The sequence below is a fragment of the Oncorhynchus mykiss genome, chromosome 2 (genome assembly GCF_013265735.2).
Source record: "Oncorhynchus mykiss isolate Arlee chromosome 2, USDA_OmykA_1.1, whole genome shotgun sequence".
In the NCBI taxonomy this organism is placed as follows: Eukaryota; Metazoa; Chordata; class Actinopteri; order Salmoniformes; family Salmonidae; genus Oncorhynchus; species Oncorhynchus mykiss.
In genome coordinates, this window is record NC_048566.1 from 33056664 (window position 1) to 33075222 (window position 18559).

Here is an 18559-nt window from a genome sequence, read left to right on the forward strand (position 1 = left end):
TTAGTGTTTGTAAACTTCTGACTCACTGGAATTGTGATACAGTGAATTATGTGAAAGTGAAATAATCTGTGCGTAAACAATTATTGGAAAAAGTAGATATCCTATCCGACTTGCCAAAATGATAGCTTTTTAACAAGAAATTTGTGGAGTCGTTGAAAAACGAGTTTTAATGACTCCAACCCAAGTGTATGTAAACTTCCGACTTCAACTGCATATAAAGAGGGAAAATGCAGTTCTAATTATGTAAAATGTTGAGGGATTTCTTACAGACAATACAAACATCAGGCTTTTATATTTACACACTTCCTAAAAACTCTATGATTTGATCAATTTTGAATATGTATCAATACCCAAAGATTAATGTACATTATCAGAGGCAACACAGAGTTTACATTACAAAGAATAGATTAACAGGTAAAACAGTCTTTGGTAAGTATCATGCTTTATAATAAGTGTTAGCCAATGTTCCTCCTCATTAGTATAGCTGGGGATCAGAACTCAACTGAGAAAGAGAGAAAGTACTTGGGAATGTCAGTCTTAGTGCAAAGACCAAATTGGAATGAATATAATCTTGGTATCTATGGCTAATTATTAATTCATTTTTAAGTGAGAAAACGTCAATTGCAGTGAACGCAAACATAGAAGTTCTTGTGCTCCTCCCAGTAGTGTAGCTCTTCGGCAAAGCTCCAGACACAGGCCAGGTCTTTGCAAGTCTTGACCGTGTGGACTGCACATGCACCTGGCAACTGCTCAAACAGGAGCTCAGCTGTACCCACTACAGTGAGTTTCTTCTGACTCTGGATCAGCTGCTGGATGTGGGCCTTGTTCAGAGGCTCCGGTGAGGCACTGTAGGACACCATGATGTTCAGCTTCTCGTCTGTCGCTGTCACCTGAAAGCGATTTTTTCCTGTGGGGCACTGGATGTTATTTTTGTTTGAGAACAGGCCCGAAGGGGAGCTGAATATACGGACAGACCAGCACACCCAGTCATACTTTTTTTTAAGCTTCTCCAAAATGGCATCAGCCAGCTGCTGGTTGCTCAGGTCAGAATGGTCCCTAACCAACCTCCGGGAATCCAGTTCAGCCTGCTTGGAGAAGCTGGTGATGCAGTCCTCGATGACAGCATTCATTTTCACCTGTACCTCCTTCATCTTTTCACCCCAGTCTTGAAGAAGCTTCTCTTCGTCATCACAGTCCTTTAGTGCGGTGTAACCCATCAGAGCGATGAGGCCTATGCAAAAGAGGTTCTTCAACCTGGCACAGAAGTCTTCCATGGCGCGTCGACTTTTCTCCTCATAGTTAAGAGTAATCTCCAACACTGACTCTCCAGAGAAGTTGTCTCCCGTCACGGCACTATAGAGGGTATGTAGGTTTTTGTCGCAACCTGTTTTGACAAAATGCTCCATGAAAAGCTTCTTTTTGACCTCACGAAACTTGGGTTTGGCATTGAGGATGTCCATGTACTTGCGGAACTGGTTAGATATGTTCTCCTCTACAGAAAAGTAGGCAGCGTCCGCGCCGCTCTTCTTGATTTCCTCGTTAATTCGCTGCATCTCCTCTGAAATCACCTCCAGGTGTTCACGAACCTTCTGGAACTGCTCCTTCATGAACATAGCTTCCTTACTCTCCACATTGTCCAGGGCCAATTTCACGATGGGAGCAGCGATGGCGAAAACAGGGAAGAGGTCACCTGCAATACTGGCCACCACCTCAGCTCCCTGTTCAAACACTTCCATTACAGTCTCTACCATGTTCTTCTTCTCTGATACAATCTTCTGTAGCTGGCTGGCCATCTTTGCTGGTATTGTTATTATTCAGTGCACAACAAATACCAGTATAACATCTGAAAAAAGAGCATAAGGTCATGGTCAAAAGGATGTTCGGAACTGTTATACATTTTCTCCCCTAATTTTGTGATATCCAATTCGTAGTTACAGTCTTGTCCCATCGCTGCAACTCCCATACGGAGTCGGGAGAGGCATAGGCCAGGAGCCATGCGTCCCCCCGAAACTCGACCCTGCCAAGCCGCACTGCTTCTTGACACAATGCTCGTTTAAACAGGAAGCCAACTGCACCAATGTGTCGGAGGAAACATTGTACACCTGGCGACTAAGTCAGCGTGCATTGCGCCCGGCCCGCCACAGGTGTCGTTAGAGCGCGTTGGGACACAGACAAACCCTCCCAAAACCCAGACAACACTGGGCCAATTGTTGAAGGCCTTAGTTAAAATGAAGGAAAAGTTCAACAGCAATACCAAAGTCTTAAAAGCTAGGCCCATATAGTTGATTACCTCCCTCCCTCCGTACAGTATATTATTTTCTGAACTTACGTAGAGCTGTTCCGCTATTGTTGGACTGTAGCCTGCTTCCCTGCTCAAACTCTCAACTAGAGTGAATCCCTGCTGGCCTCACAGTGAGAACTGATAAAGAAAGAGAGAGGGATCAGTGTACATTTCAGTAACCAAGCCTGCTGGGATTACAGCTGGACACACCCAGTGAGCAATAAGGCAACAATGCAAAGAGAATTCACCAGTGAGGGATGACACATAGGGGTAGATACTCTATGGAGTTTCAAATGTGTATTTCAAGGTAGTGTTTTAATGGTTTTATGTTATAGAAATGTTTTAAGTATTTACCATTTATTGTCTGCATTATACACTTAATTCAAGTGTGTTGTATAACACGTCAACAAAGTGCCAAATGTGGAAAAAACAACCAAATAATGAAGCTCTGATCTACAGTATGAAGTATGCACAGCAAGCAGAAAGCCAATTAGTAACTTCAAACACTATGATGTACTAGAGTAGACTGTGACTGAAGGGGTGGTGCTTAAGTGCATTGTAACAGTGTACATTTGAGGAAATCACATACAGTATCTACCATTGGAATAACATAATACAAGCAGGAAATAAGACTAATTTCAGCCTGGAGGCCATTTTAGATTTAATACTATCATTATATGTGTTACAGAAAAAGTTAAAGAACATTTATTATACAGTATAACGTATACACCGCTGCTGAAATAAATCATGGTGAATTGTATTTGAAAATTGGCATGAAATTACTTCCAGGTCAAAGTACAATGTTATAAGCTAACAGTTTATTAATAAAAACCTAATCCATTCTCCTTTGGCCCTTCAACTACCACCATCATCCCCACCACGCTCGCTCAGCCAGTCCAATCAATGCCACAGAGGGTGTGGGAGTGATAAACTGTCTGTTGGACAGTTAAACTTGCTGAGCAGGAGTGCATTTTCCACAGTAATGCCAGTAACCACAGCAACAAGACAATGGAAACTATTCTGTCAGCGTCTCAGTCTGCCTTTGTCTGCTGCTGAGGTCTGTCCCTAGTGGGTTTACACTGCATAAGATCAGTGAAGATGTCACCCTCATTCCTCAACCTGATCTATTCACCTACAGCTGTCAGGGGAGGCACAGTCTTTTTGCCCATAGAAAACAGAGACTACTGAGAGAGAATTGTCTAAGAAAATCCAAGAAGTCTAGAACAATCTCAATACAGCCACTAGGCTACCTGGGGCGGCAGGTAGCCGCCGCTGGGCGGCAGGTAGCCAAGCTGTTAGAGTGTTGGTCCAGTAACCCAAAGGTTGCTAGATCGAGTCACCGAGCTGACAAGGTTAAACATCTGTCGAACTGCCGCTGAACAAGGCAGTTAACCCACTGTTCCTAGGCTGTCATTGTAAATAAGAATTTGTAATCTTAACTGACTTGCCTAGTTAATTAAAAAAATTAGAGATTTTAACTCTATTAAATCATCATCAATGATTCAAAGCTGACAACGCCTTGGATGTGAGACACACTCATTTGACCATTTTCTCACGCCACACCTCATATGGCAGACATTAGATGAATGTAAAATGTTAATAATATAAAATAAAAAAATAAAACTGCCTCAGCAACATTTATATTAATAGTTAAATGGATGTTTTGTGCAAAAGGTCCCTTCAGTCGAATAGAGCAGCTCTTAGACTTTCCAAGACAGTCCGTGCTATTTGGGCTCCTTGGGATGTCCACACCTCTATCAAGTATAAATGTAAATGAGTTAAGTTTAGTGTTAGTTTAGGGTAAGGACGTCCCAAGGAATCTGGATTGCAGTGACTGTTCATAAAGTGAGAGACTGGCGCGGTATTTGAGAGCTCGGCGGCGACACAGACATAAAATGTTTTTTTGGTTTTGTTTTACAAGCGGCAGAAATTATTTGGGTGACTGTCTAACTTGCACCGTTATGCATTTATTAGGAGACTAGATACACTGCTGCTGCTATATTGAACCCCCCTCCATTTGTTTTGTACAATGCATAGTCACTTCAGCCCTACCTACATGTACAAATTACCTCAACTAACCTGTACCCCCACACATTAACTCAGTACCGGTACCCCCTGTATATAGTCTCGTTATTATATTATTGTGTTACTTTTTATTATTTGTTATTTTATGTTTTACTTTAGTTTGTTTGGTAAATATTTTCATAAACTCTTCTTGAACTGCACTGTAGGTTAAGGGCTTGTAAGTAAGCATTTCAAGGTAAGGTCTACACTTGTTGTATTCAAAGTTTGATTTGAAATAGCTAATCCTGGCTACCAATGTTCTAGTATTCATTTATTGAGGCAAGCAGATCAGAGATGTCAAGGTGGTACTCAAGCATATGCCACGTGGTCATATTTTTTATGTTTTATTTTGTTATTTTGCATTTAATGTATGAATATAATTACTGCTGCTAGGGGAGCTGTCACGTCAATGAAGTGAGTTAGTGAGATATTTAACATTTCTTCTTCATTATGGAGAATGACTAGTTCTGAAAATGAACGTTTTTCTGTCTCATCATTTTACCCTATTAATTCAGGTACAGTGCCTTGCGAAAGTATTCGGCCCCCTTGAACTTTGCGACCTTTTGCCACATTTCAGGCTTCAAACATAAAGATATAAAACTGTATTTTTTTGTGAAGAATCAACAACAAGTGGGACACAATCATGAAGTGGAACGACATTTATTGGATATTTCTAACTTTTTTAACAAATCAAAAACTGAAAAATTGTCCGTGCAAAATTATTCAGCCCCCTTAAGTTAATACTTTGTAGCGCCACCTTTTGCTGCGATTACAGCTGTAAGTCGCTTGGGGTATGTCTCTATCAGTTTTGCACATCGAGAGACTGACATTTTTTCCCATTCCTCCTTGCAAAACAGCTCGAGCTCAGTGAGGTTGGATGGAGAGCATTTGTGAACAGCAGTTTTCAGTTCTTTCCACAGATTCTCGATTGGATTCAGGTCTGGACTTTGACTTGGCCATTCTAACACCTGGATATGTTTATTTTTTAACCATTCCATTGTAGATTTTGCTTTATGTTTTGGATCATTGTCTTGTTGGAAGACAAATTTCCGTCCCAGTCTCAGGTCTTTTGCAGACTCCATCAGGTTTTCTTCCAGAATGGTCCTGTATTTGGCTCCATCCATCTTCCCATCAATTTTAACCATCTTCCCTGTCCCTGCTGAAGAAAAGCAGGCCCAAACCATGATGCTGCCACCACCATGTTTGACAGTGGGGATGGTGTGTGCATTTATACGGAGACTTGATTACACACAGGTGAATTGTATTTATCATCATTAGTCATTTAGGTCAACATTGGATCATTCAGAGATCCTCACTGAACTTCTGGAGAGAGTTTGCTGCACTGAAAGTAAAGGGGCTGAATAATTTTGCACGGCCAATTTTTCAGTTTTTGATTTGTTAAAAAAGTTTGAAATATCCAATAAATGTCGTTCCACTTCATGATTGTGTCCCACTTGTTGTTGATTCTTCACAAAAAAATACAGTTTTATATCTTTATGTTTGAAGCCTGAAATGTGGCAAAAGGTCGCAAAGTTCAAGGGGGCCGAATACTTTCGCAAGGCACTGTATGTAATGTGCAAAAATGCAATATGACTCGAAATTTTGAGGTAACATGGTTAACTACATAGTCCATGCGTTTGGTGATATTTGAAGGCAGTTTTTGGTGATGTTTGAAGGCAGAAAAACTGGTTGGTATTTTCCCCATTGTAATTAAGTTCATGGAGTTAGGCAAGGTTGCTAATGGTTTACATGAACGAGAAGGGATTAAAGTACAGAAAGTTTTTGTTCAACGTTTTAGATACAATTTGTTTTATTTTCTATGAACAAAGGCTCCGTTTACTTTAGGTAATATACGTAAATATGTGATGGCATGATAAAATGTGTTAGTGTTAATATTTGTACGAAAATAGCATTTAACAGTTCGCTAGCTTGATGCTAACCAAATTTTGCTTGGCTAAGCGCTATAGTAGTTAGCTCTAGCCTAGTTGGTTTCAGTCAATGTCAGTTTAATGTAATGGTTGTAGTGTAATGGTGTAATTAAGTTGTTAAATTCCTGCATAAAATGGGTATTATGCCACCTCCTGGTGGATTAGTGTGTTTACATTGTCTAATACACTCAGTGATAAAGGTATGGGATTCTGGGTAATCCACAGCAGATCTATGGAGAATTGCTGTGGATGAGTTGAAAATTGATTGGTCCCGGGATAGAAATGTGTAAAGTTGACATTACATCATAAAATCCACCTTTTACATCGTACATTAGCAATTTATGTTATTAGTAACTAATGCTTTTGGTTTGGCGTCAAATAAGCCAATCTTTATATGTTATTTGCCGAATCTCAGTTTGCCATGTGGGTTTTATGCTAGCTAAAGTTCCCTCTTTGAAGTTGGTAGCTAACTTGAACTTGAATGCATCTTCTTTAGGAGTGCTATTTATGTCCGGTCGACTACTCATCATTCATCCATACTGTGTCCCCCCAATGACTGCAGGTAATTTGACAAATGTATAAAGTACATGTTTTATACATTTATGAGCACCAGCTAGCAGCGTAATAGCCTGGTTTTGTTAGATTAGGAAAATATGTGGTACATTCTAGGTGTATTATATTTCTTCACCACAATACAATTGTATATAACATTATTGCATATACTGTAGTATATTATTTTTTGATTGACTTAGTGTTTTTCTTTTGCTGTTTTCGTATAACGTACTTTGAGGTCACCGATACTCCACCTGATGTTGAAGTTGTCGAACCAGATCAGAACGCCTTCGAAGACCACCTTCAGGCACGGACTGAGGTTTTTGACCAGGTAAAAATGAGTGTTCGCTGTTAATTTATTTTCTGGACTTCCAAGAGATATGTAAGAGATGTGTCTGTAATAATATGAAATATAATTGCATTTATTTATATTCTCAATCAAGGTGAGACTGAACATGGACAGGGCACATGAGAAGGAAAGCCACCTGAGAAGAATCAAGGGGACCAAGTGCTTCGACATCTGGGTGAATGACTTGGGTTGGAAGAAGGACGAAAGGAAGGCGAGACCTGGGAAAGCTTGGTGCTTTTTCACTCCTAGCTGGGGTCAACATCCGTTAAGGTGAATATAAAAATCTGAGATGATAACTATTTGCATTTGCTGCCTTGTGGTGGGCGGCATCGCCATGCTGTCAGCAGTACCAACACTGGCCCAGGGGTTTCTCCAAATAGTCAATCTCAAGGTTAACCACTGGGTCACGTTAAGTAACCGCCACTTCCAGGTAGGTACTGTTAAGGTGTATGACTCCAGTGGTCATGACACCACGCTGGAGTTTCTCTCACAACTCATCTCTCTATCTTTTCCAGGGACCATCCCTTATAACCCCACTGACATCAAATATTAGACAGGTATCCTTTCTTTTCTGTCTGCCATTAACATTATTGCATGTCTAATCAAACATTTAAATTAAATCATTCAATAACTGTATTTTTACATACCTGACATTCATTTAACCTGTGTGTTTGCTTGTTTACGTCTGTCTCCTAACCTGTTCCCTTTACTCTGCCTTTATTCAAAAGGCACTCGTACAACTGAGCAATCTTTTTGCAGGTGTATGGCAACAGCTGAACAAGATGAAGGAAAAAGGAAACCGCAGACCTCACTGACGCTCAAGTCTCCGTCTTATCTAAGGGCCTCTCTTTTGTACCTACATGTACAGATATTTTGCAAGATTAAACTTAAGCATGTGTTTTCACAAAATACTGTTTCGGGCCTAGAAACACATCAAAGAACTGGTACCCACTTTAAGCCCAAAAGCAAATTCTGTCCCATGGTTAACAACTCCTCGATTAATACCTATTGTAGGTTAGTCGAACAAGAAGCCATGTCAGTAAATACGAGACAAACAAACCACATTCAGAAAAATCTCACTAGAACAGAAGAACAGGCACTTAATGAATTAATGAAATATTCATCTTTGGTAATTAAACCTGCAGACAAGGGGGGTGCTGTGGTTGTTTTAGACTATGAAAAATATAAAGAAGAAATTCAGAGACAACTCAGTAATGAATGTTTCTATAGAAAACTGAGTGTTGATCCCACACAGGTGTTCCAAAGGTAAATATGCTCTAATCTGGAGCCCTATTAAACCACCTCATCTCAAAACCTGAATATGAATATCTCTGCTGACATTTTACCGAAATTACACAAACCTAAAACACAACAAGGCAATTATCCAGGCAGACCAGTGGTTGCAGGAATTGGCTCAATGCTAGAGCTATTGTCGAACTTTGTAGACTCTTTTATTAAAACTCATGTGCAAGCACTGCCATCATATGTAAAAGACTCTATAGACTTCATAAACAAGATCTCACCAATAACGGGTTTAAAAGAAGACTGTATTCTGGTCACATTAGATGTCGAGAGTCTATTTACCAGCATTCCCCATGTGGGGGGGCTGGCAGCACTAGCACACTATTTGGGAGACAGAGATACTAATGAATATCCACCAACAAACTTCATTCTAGAGCTGGCAGAATATGTTTTGAAGTGTAACTATTTTAGGTTTGATGACGAATACTACCTCCAAACGAGTGGAACATCGATGGGCTCCACATTCACTCCGAGCTATGCTAACCTTTATGTGGGTCTTTTTGAAGAACGTTTTGTTAATAATGAAAACGAAAATCCATTTTAAATAAAGTCCTGAAGTGGTATCGATATATATTGATGACATTTTTTTTGCATATGGGAAGGAACTGAACAAGAGCTGTCAGATTTTATGGCACTACTCAATGACATTGACCCCAATCTCAAATTCACTATTGAATGTGACACTCATGACAACGTGTTCATTACCTCGATATGTGGATTGAGAAATCAAATGGAACCCTGTTTACAACTCTGTATAGAAAAGAAACTGACAGAAATACTCTATTACAGGGGGACAGCTTCCATCCTGAGCCATTAAAAAGACGACTTCCAAGAAGCCAGTTTTTCAGACTGCGCCGTTATATGCCACTCCACAGAGGATTATCTAGAAAAAGCAGCAGAGATGCGCATTAGGTTTCTAAGAAGAGGCTATTTGCCACAATGTGTGGATGAAGCTCTTAATTTGGCATTGGGAAAAACACGAGATGAACTGTTACAACAAAGACCCGCTAAAGCTAAATAACACTCCGTGATGTTCACAACTACATATACTTTGAATTCGCGAAAAGTGGGAGGTGTGGTCAAGAAACACTGGCATATTTTATCATCGGACCCAGCTTTGCCGGCTGAATTTAAAAATCCACCACTTATTGTGTATAGGAAAGGTCGCAATTTAGGCGGTAAATTGGTTCATGCCAACTGCCAGCCACAAAAGAAAATCAGCTAGGCTCTTTTACGCTCTCTACCAAATGGAAGCTATAAATGCAGAGGATGCGCACAGTGCAACAATATGATGAAGTGTGAATATTTCTGCCACCCACACACAGGAAAACGGTTCCAAATAAATGACATCATTACGTGTTCTACCACCCATGTTATTTACATTATTAAATGTCCATGTGGGCTCTGCTATGTCGGTAAAACCTCCCGCTCCCTCAAACAGAGAATTAGTGAACATAAAAGCTAAATCAGGAAAAACGACAGGGATTATCCAGTCGCAGTACATTTTAATGACCTAAAGCATGACATTTCTACCTTTCTATTTTGTGGCATAGAGAAAGTTAAGATATCAGACAGGGGAGGGGATATTAATAATACTCTGAGTTAAAGAGAATGTTTTTGGATTTTCACCCTCCAGACATTATTTCCTAAAGGACTTAATGATGAAATGCCTATGTATGTTATGTTGTGAATTTGAACATGAATTATGTGCCTATTTAAGATTACTCTGATGTTTTTCGTATGATGTACCCAATGATTAATGAAAATTTGCTATGTCCTCATTGTGGTTTTATAGACGTGTTTAAAGCGTCTTATTTATACACTTTTGTAGTATTTATGAAATGCATATTGTTATATTTGGTAGGACTTATTTGTTTTTCCTTCACCTCCAACCCCTTTCCATGCGTGGAACGGATGTGGGTGGGGCTAGGTCTACATAAGGGTGCTAATTTTAAAAAATTCACAAAAGCTCTGACGAAGGCTGTGAGGCCGATACGAAAGCTTATTTAATATCAGTGATACTATCAAGAGCTATATATTTAAATCTAAAGTATTGCTAGAATGGTTTTCACAGCAGCTTCATAACGTGTTCGATACTGTAAATTGTAACGTATCTCTTGATGATATTTGTTAGTTCAACATTATTAATTGTATCTTAAGATATTCAATATATATATATTCAACCACAAGGGTGTACTAATGAGCTATGATTTATTTATTTTCGTAATTGAGGACTGAAATGATTTGAGTGTAGATAAGGGAATGCCTGATTAAAATGAAAACATACCAGCCAGACAAGCCAGTGTATGAATCAAATGTATTTGCATATGTATGGAGTGGAAATTAGCTCACTTTGTGATCTGTAAGGTAAGGATCATTAATTAATGTGTGCGTGTGGGGGGCATTGAAATGACATGTTTACCTTGATGCCTGTTCATTCATAAAAAGCAGAAGATGGTAAATAACATTAATCACAATGGTTAGCCTATGCAAATTAATAGGAATACATTTAGCCTAATTGGTAATAATTTTGACATGGGGGAAAGTGGCAGGGCGACAGGTAGCCTAGTGGTTAGAGCGTTGGACGTGTAACCGGAAGGTCAGCAAGATCGAATCCCCGACCTGACAAGGTAAAAATTTGTCGTTCTGCCCCTGAACAAGGCAGTTAACCCACTATTCCGAGGCCGTCATTGAAAATAAGAATTTGTTCATAACTGACTTGCCTAGTTAAATAAAGATAAAAAATAATAATACATCGGGATCCTAGTCAGGCTTTTGTTTGTCAATTCAGCAAAGCTGTAGGCAATTCTGGGCTAAATCAATGACAAACAGCCTAAATGTTCAGGCTTCATCATGATCTGTGATCAAAACAGGCTGGGGTGTTTTCGGTTCCGTTTAGTCTAAGGATATGCATAAGAACGCAACTGCACTGAAATGAATCGCCTGATTCAATGGGATTCTCTTGAATAATTCATGCTTTTATCTGTTAAGCTGTTTGGTCAATGCATAGACCCATACCGAATCTAACATTTTGGTATTTTGCATTAGGCATAGCGCTAAATTGCAGAGCATTTAATAAACCAACCACATTTTCCTGGGATGTTTAGGCTGTGCAAGACCTTCGATAGACTAGTAGACTGCGGAAATAATCGTGGAGTTTATCATTGTTATAGCCTAGATCGCTTTATAAAATCTGGTCCATTGCTTTTCCTATGGCTAAGCAAACAAGTGGCAGCATATGCTTTTTGCACGTCTATAACAAGGCCGATATCCACACATACCCCCTCAAATCGAACCCTGCTTTTAATCATAAGACATCTCAACAGAAATGCATAGACGAAGGATTGCATGGTGACAGTGATTGTGACTGTTATTCCGGGAAACTGGGAAGTGGGGGGGAAACAAGGTCAAATCATGACATCAGTGATTTTCAGGTCAGAGAAAGATGCCAGAGATTCCGAGTTGGATGACTGTTCAAAATAAAACAAAAATCCTAGTCAGCTTGTTTTTTTTCCAGAGTTCCCAGTTGTCTTGAACGCACTGAAGTCGGAAGTTGTTTTCAATGCACCACTAGAGACCTAGGCTACCTCCAACAAAGATAATTAAAGGGGATATCTAGTTAGTTAGTTGTACAACTGAATTCATTCAACTGAAATGTGTCTTCCGCATTTAACCCAACCCCTCTGAATCAGAGAGGTGCTGGAGGCTGCCTTAATTGATATACGTGTATTCAGTCGCACGGGGAACAGTGGGTTAACTGCCTTGCTCGGGCAAAACGACAAAAAAGTTAATCTTGTCAGCTTTGGTATTCGATCCAGCAACCTTTAGGTTACTGGCCCAACACTCTAACCACTAGGCTACTAAGAAGCCCTTGATTTCATATGGATGCAAGAAATAGGAATATCTACACAGTAATGGTGGCTGCGATATCAACTAGCCTCGTAATTTTTGCATTGAGGTGATAGGCCTATTTTAGCTAAATCGACAAATTAAATCGATGAACCAAACAGACACTTCATGGTAAGATCATTCTTAATAAAAGTACACGCAAACTGACACGTGACATGACGTGAACACTATGTATGTGTACATGTCCTGTGACATGAATGTGTTAGCAGTTTGACACCTTAGAAACAAACTTGTCTCCATTGACAGTCCATGTTAATTCATGGTGTTATTTTACAGCACGGCGCTAGGAAGACATTAGGTGACTTGGTGAGAGGTATCATTAGCTTCATTACGCTTAATTCTGGCATGAATCACCCCCCATATTGGTGTGTTTTGCATCGGCTCAAAGTTGATTGCATTCGATAAGAGAACGGGCTGCCTCCAGGGAGTGAGCCAGGTGCCCTGTTCAAAGCCCATGGTTAAGTTGGCTCAAAGCAAAAGTGACATAATTATGCACGTGTAGGAATTAGTAGGATTGTGTGTTTACCCATGCAAAAGTGATTTACTTTTGATAAAAACGCGTTATCTGCCTCCCCAATGAAAAATTGTTTGAATTTTCTAACATGGATTTTATGGAAAATAGATGTATGTTTCTGGAAGATGCACCATGCTACCTTGTTGACAAAATGAGTGGCACATATTACTGTTCTATTTGAGAATAGCGCTCTTCCCTTCCTGCTTTCGGCCATTGACGTGACGGACCTTTGCCCGGTGACCCGCGGCTCAGCATAATCGAATCCGCCCATTGTCTTGCCACAGCACTGTGAACTGCGGCACATTGAAGCATTTGATTGGTCTAGTTATATAAGGGATCAAGGGGATTGGATGCTCGTTTTAAAGAAATTCCCCTCAAGATTATAGCGGGGAATGAATAGGGAGAGAGAGCGTTCTCCGCAGAGTTTGTAAAAGTGTACAAAGAGCGACATGATAGCTCTGGTTTATGTACAATGTCAACAAAATGATGATGTTATTATTCTCGTCCCTATAAGGTGGAAATAGTAATGCCGTCTTTTTTTCGGCACTAACTCCCCCATAGTTGGTCGGACAAAGCCCATGGGAAAGATTAATGGCGTTTTTGGAGGGTTTTGGGATAAATGTCGAAAATAAGGTCTTTGGTAAACAAAGACTTACGAGCTCTAATACATTTTGTTCTATGAAATAACATTCATCAGCCAACATCACTTTTTGTGTTTTAAAAAAAAATCATTTTGGATGAATTCATAAAGGTCATGTTAACTGACTGCTATTATCTCATAGAATAAAACTTATAAGATCTCATAAGCCTGTGTTAACCTCAGACCTTATTTTGGGGGTTTATTCCAAAACTCTTTCACCATCATTTTTTTCCAATAGGGATGGCTGAACGAAACAGAGGCAACTCATTTCTGGGTTTTAGGTCTACAAGCTGGCGAGCTCTATTGCAGAATGCAGCCTTTTGACAGCACGTACTAAAGTCGATTTAATCCACACTTGTATTAGTCCACTTGTTTTAGCAGGGAGGTTTGGTAGGGTGACCTGATTTGTAACTATGAAAATAATTTTGTCAAACAGATTGTGAACTCATAAATATACAAATTATTTGGTAAGGGAGGGTGTAGGGGCAGATTTATGTAATCTTGTCTTCAGGAGATATTATCTACTTACTTTATTTAGTCTGATCAGTGGAACAATTCTCATTCTTCATAATGGGGTAAAATATAGGGTATTTAGGGTGCTTGTCAGCATGAACACTGTTTTCCCCCATTGTTATTTTATTATTCCACTTCTTCCAATTTTGCCAGTGTAATCACATATATGAAATCTGATATGCCTATTTGTGTCTTTGAAAATGAATTATATGAGACTATGTATTTTTGCAGCCATTCATGGACAGTTTGGAATAAGTCACACGGGCCTCAAATAGAATTTCATTTTAGTATTGTGCACATATTTTGTCTAGGTAGAGTAAGACGATGGCAAGGATCTTCAACTAGTAGACATAAACCACCCAAATATTGACATTCATTAGATTTTTCTTGAAGGTCGGGTGATTGAGAAATTCATTGTTATAACAACAACATTTTCAGCACTTGGGAAGCATAGATCAGGAGTGGCCTACCCTCCTGGAAAGCAAGCAGCATTTTCTTCCAGCCCTAATTACAAAATACAAAATGTTTGTGTCCTTAACTTGAAAGCAGTCTATGGACAAGTACAGTTGAAGTCGGAAGTTTACATAAACCTTAGACAAATACATTTAAACTCGGTTTTTCACAATTCCTGACATTTAATCCAAGTAAAAATTCCCTGTTTTAGGTCAGTTAGGATCACCACTATATTTTAAGAATGCGAAATGTCAGAATAATAGTAGAGAGAATGATTTATTTCAGCTTTAATTTCTTTCATCACCTTCCCAGTGGGTCAGAAGTTACATACACTCAATAAGTATTTGGTAGCATTGCCTTTAAATTGTTTAACTTGGGCCAAACGTTTTGGGTAGCCGTCCACAAGCTTCCCACAATAAGTTGGGTGAATTTTGGCCCATTCCTCCTGACACAGCTGGTGCAACCGAGTCAGGTTTGTAGGCCTCCTTGCTCGCATACACTTTTTCAGTTCTGCCCACAAACATTCCATAGGATTGAGGTCAGGGCTTTGTGATGGCCACTCCAATACCATGACTTTGTTGTCCTTAAGCCATTTTTCCACAACTTTGGGAGTATGCTTGGGGTCATTGTCCATTTGGAAGACCCATTTGCAACCAAGCTTTAACATGATGTCTTGAGATGTTGCTCCAATATATCCACATAATTTTCCTACCTCATGATGCCATCTATTTTGTGAAGTGGACCAGTCCCTCCTGCAGCAAAGCACCCCCACAACATGATGCTGCCACCCCCGTGCTTCACGGTTGGGATGGTGTTCTTCGGCTTGCAAGCCTCCCCCTTTTCCTCCAAACATAATGATGGTCATTATGGCCAAACAGTTCTATTTTTGTTTCTTCAGACCAGAGGACATTTCTCCAAAAAGTACAATCTTTGTCCCCACGTGCAGTTGCAAACCGTAGTCTGTCTTTTTTAATGGCGGTTTTGGAGCAGTGACATCTTCCTTGCTGAGAGGCTTTTCAGGTTATGTCGATATAGGACTCGTTTTACTGTGGGTAAAGATACTTTTGCACCTGTTTCCTCCAGCATCTTTGCTGTTGTTCTGGGATTGATTTGCACTTTTCGTACCAAAGTAGGTTCATCTCTAGGAGACAGAACGCGTCTATTTCCTGAGCGGTATGACGGCAGCGTGCTCCCATGGTGTTTATACTTGCGTATTATTGTTTGTACAGATGAATGTGGTACCTTCAGACATTTGGAAATTGCTCCCAAGGATGTACCAGACTTGGGGAGGTCTACATTTATTTCTCTGATTTCCCATGATGTCAAGCAAAGAGGCACTGAGTCTGAAAGTAGGCCTTGAAATACATCCACTGGTACACCTCATATTTACTCAAATTATGTCAATTAGCCTATCAGAAGCTTCTAAAGCCATTACATAATTTTCTGGAATTTAAAGGCACAGATGTTTAAAGGCACAGTCAACTTAGTCTATGTAAACCCACTGGAATTGTGATACAGTGAATTATAAGTGAAATAATCTGTCTGTAAACAATTGTTGGAAAAATGACTTCTGCACAAAGCAGATGTCCTAACTGTCTTGCCAAAACTATAGTTTGTTAACAAGAAACTTGTGGAAAGGTTGAAAAAAATAGTTTTAATTACTCCAACCTAAGTGTACGTAAACTTCTGACTTCAACTGTATACTGCAATCTATGATTTGGTTACCCACTGCCATCAACCATTAATATAAGTATTTATTGTGCAGAGCATTTGAAAAGTGATAACACTCCTCGGCACGTGTCACATACAACTTTCCACCTGAGAACAGGGATCAATCCCTGCTTCCAACCATCCCACTGTTTCTCCCATCTCATTTCATTACTGTCTGAATAAAGTGTCAAACCAACTAAATATCATTACAATTTCAGCCCCCAAAAAGTGTTCTTTTGAGTGTTAATTTCATGTTCAAAGCATCCTGACCTGTGGTTTTAATTTTGCACTCTGGTCATAGGCCTAAGGACCCACAGACCCCTCAGCTAGGGGTTGTGCCAGGGAGAAATTCAATTTGCATTGCAAATCTCACTCCACGCTTTCTTCAAAAGTTGACAGCCTTGTCAAATGTAATTGATTAGAATTTATAATCCATCAGATGGCCGGATACTATTAGATCAGCAGCTATCATAAAAATGATGGTGCAAATGGCTTTGAAAAACAACACAGCTCTCATTGATAGAACATCTGCATTAGAAGCCTGTTCAATGATGGATGGAAGTGAAATGGCATGCATTAGGATAGAAAAACATCCATCTCATTTGATTTAGCCACCCACGCTGCCATGCTAAAAAAATATGAGACATTTCAGCTCTCCACTAAAACCCTAACTCCCAGGGGTTGTCTCGTGGTCTGAGTGTATGTGAAGTATCTCTACCGCACTAAAGCAGACAAATTATCCAGGGTAAAGTGATGGTGATTGTACATTTTCAGATGTGAAAGAATTAGGCCAACACACAGGTTGAATCAAAGTTGTTTCCACGTCATTTCAATGAAACTACGTTGAATTTACATCTGTGCCCAGTGGGTATAGAGTCAAAAGGGCTATATCTGTAGCTCTACAAGGGAGGTATATCTCAGGCCAAACAATTCACCAAATAACAAGCAGGCCAGTCAACCTTAAAATGTACATTAACTGATGTCCACTGAAGAGCCTACTGTTAGGCCTACTGAAGTAATAATGTCAACATCATAACTTATCCATTTGTATATCAATATCTGGCCATCAAGATAGATATTTGGTAGTTTCTTCTTTTTATGGTTTGAGTCCTAAATTAAATAACAATTATTTCAAACTGCAAGAATAAATGGCAACATTTGAGTGGCCCAAACGAGCAGTACGCTACAGTATCTATGTAGATTAAGGACTAGTTGAGGGAGGTGGTCAAATCATCCTGTGAAGTTTGCCCACATAAACACTGACCGGCCATGACTGGCTGCATTTAACAAATGGACATAGATCTTTGCAAGCTGAGAAGTGCAATCATATTACAGTTGTTGTTGTTAAAAGCTGTTCATGTGGCCTCTTAACGGGAAATGTATCGATTAGCTCGTTCAACAAGGGCTCTAATTGCTTTATTTCAGTATCTTGTTTAACTCCCTATACAGCCAGCATACCTCGTGGATTGATATGATAAGGCCTTGCAACAATACGTCAATTGATTAAATTCAGCACTGTTGCCACTGCAGTACTTTAATCATGACAATATATAATTATGGCCACGAGAATCACTTCCTGGAAAAAGCCAGCACATTATGTCACATATTCTAGGCTACCAACGCCCATCTACTGTATTGACAGAAGTTCACATTGTGTTTTGCGCAATTTACAGTAAAACATTGGATATTATTTAAATGTGCACATGACATTATAAAGTAATGTATTCAAAGATGTCGTCGGATCTCAAAATGTCATAGCCAAGTTTACCAGACGACTCGTTAAAGAATTGCTTAACTAATGAAAACAGCTGCGAAAACTTTTGGAAAACATCCCAATAACTGTATAAGCCTATTGAAGAAACATTGAAATGTTCATATGCAATAATGCTTGTCTAAAAACTCACCTTTCATTCGCTGTAGTTTGAGGAAGAAAAGCAAATAATTTGTATGATCTGTTTTTCTCTTCCTATTGGTCATATGGTTATCATATTACAGTTAAAGTGACACACCCATAGAGAGAGAGCTAAACTTGGGTGGTGGTTAAACAAATTGTTGAACAAATGTCAGCATATTTTCCTGGTCAACATGGAAACTATACTAACTTACACTCCTTTGACAAATAACTGACAAAATAATTTTACTAATGCTATTAAAACATCTGCTGATGGTAACTGCTTATATTGCTGGGGCTGATGGTTGTTTAGGGAGTAATGTAAATAAACTGTCACACATTATCACTATCGATGTTTATGACTCCGTGTACCTCTGCTTAAACGTTTTTACATAAAGTACCCTCTAAAATTATGTTATCATGCCAATTAGGCTCATTTCCTCAGCTGCAGGT

General features: G+C 39.5%; 1 protein-coding gene across 1 annotated transcript; it reads right to left on the reverse strand.

Moving 5' to 3' along the window:
• Positions 1 to 341: 341 nt before the first annotated feature.
• On the reverse strand, positions 342 to 18217 carry LOC110487583 (protein rapunzel). The gene is made up of 3 exons (XM_021559487.2): positions 18120 to 18217; positions 2330 to 2419; positions 342 to 1843 (listed from the first exon to the last, which is right to left on the reverse strand). The coding sequence occupies exon 3, from the start codon at positions 1791 to 1793 to the stop codon at positions 618 to 620; it is 1176 nt and encodes a 391-aa protein (XP_021415162.1). The 5' UTR covers positions 1794 to 1843; positions 2330 to 2419; positions 18120 to 18217; the 3' UTR covers positions 342 to 617.
• Between the last annotated feature and the right edge of the window lie 342 nt (positions 18218 to 18559).

Coding starts and splice junctions, on each gene's coding strand:
- LOC110487583 (XM_021559487.2), bottom strand. CDS start 1,793: ATGGCCAGCCAGCTACAGAAGATTGTATCAGAGAAGAAGAACATGGTA.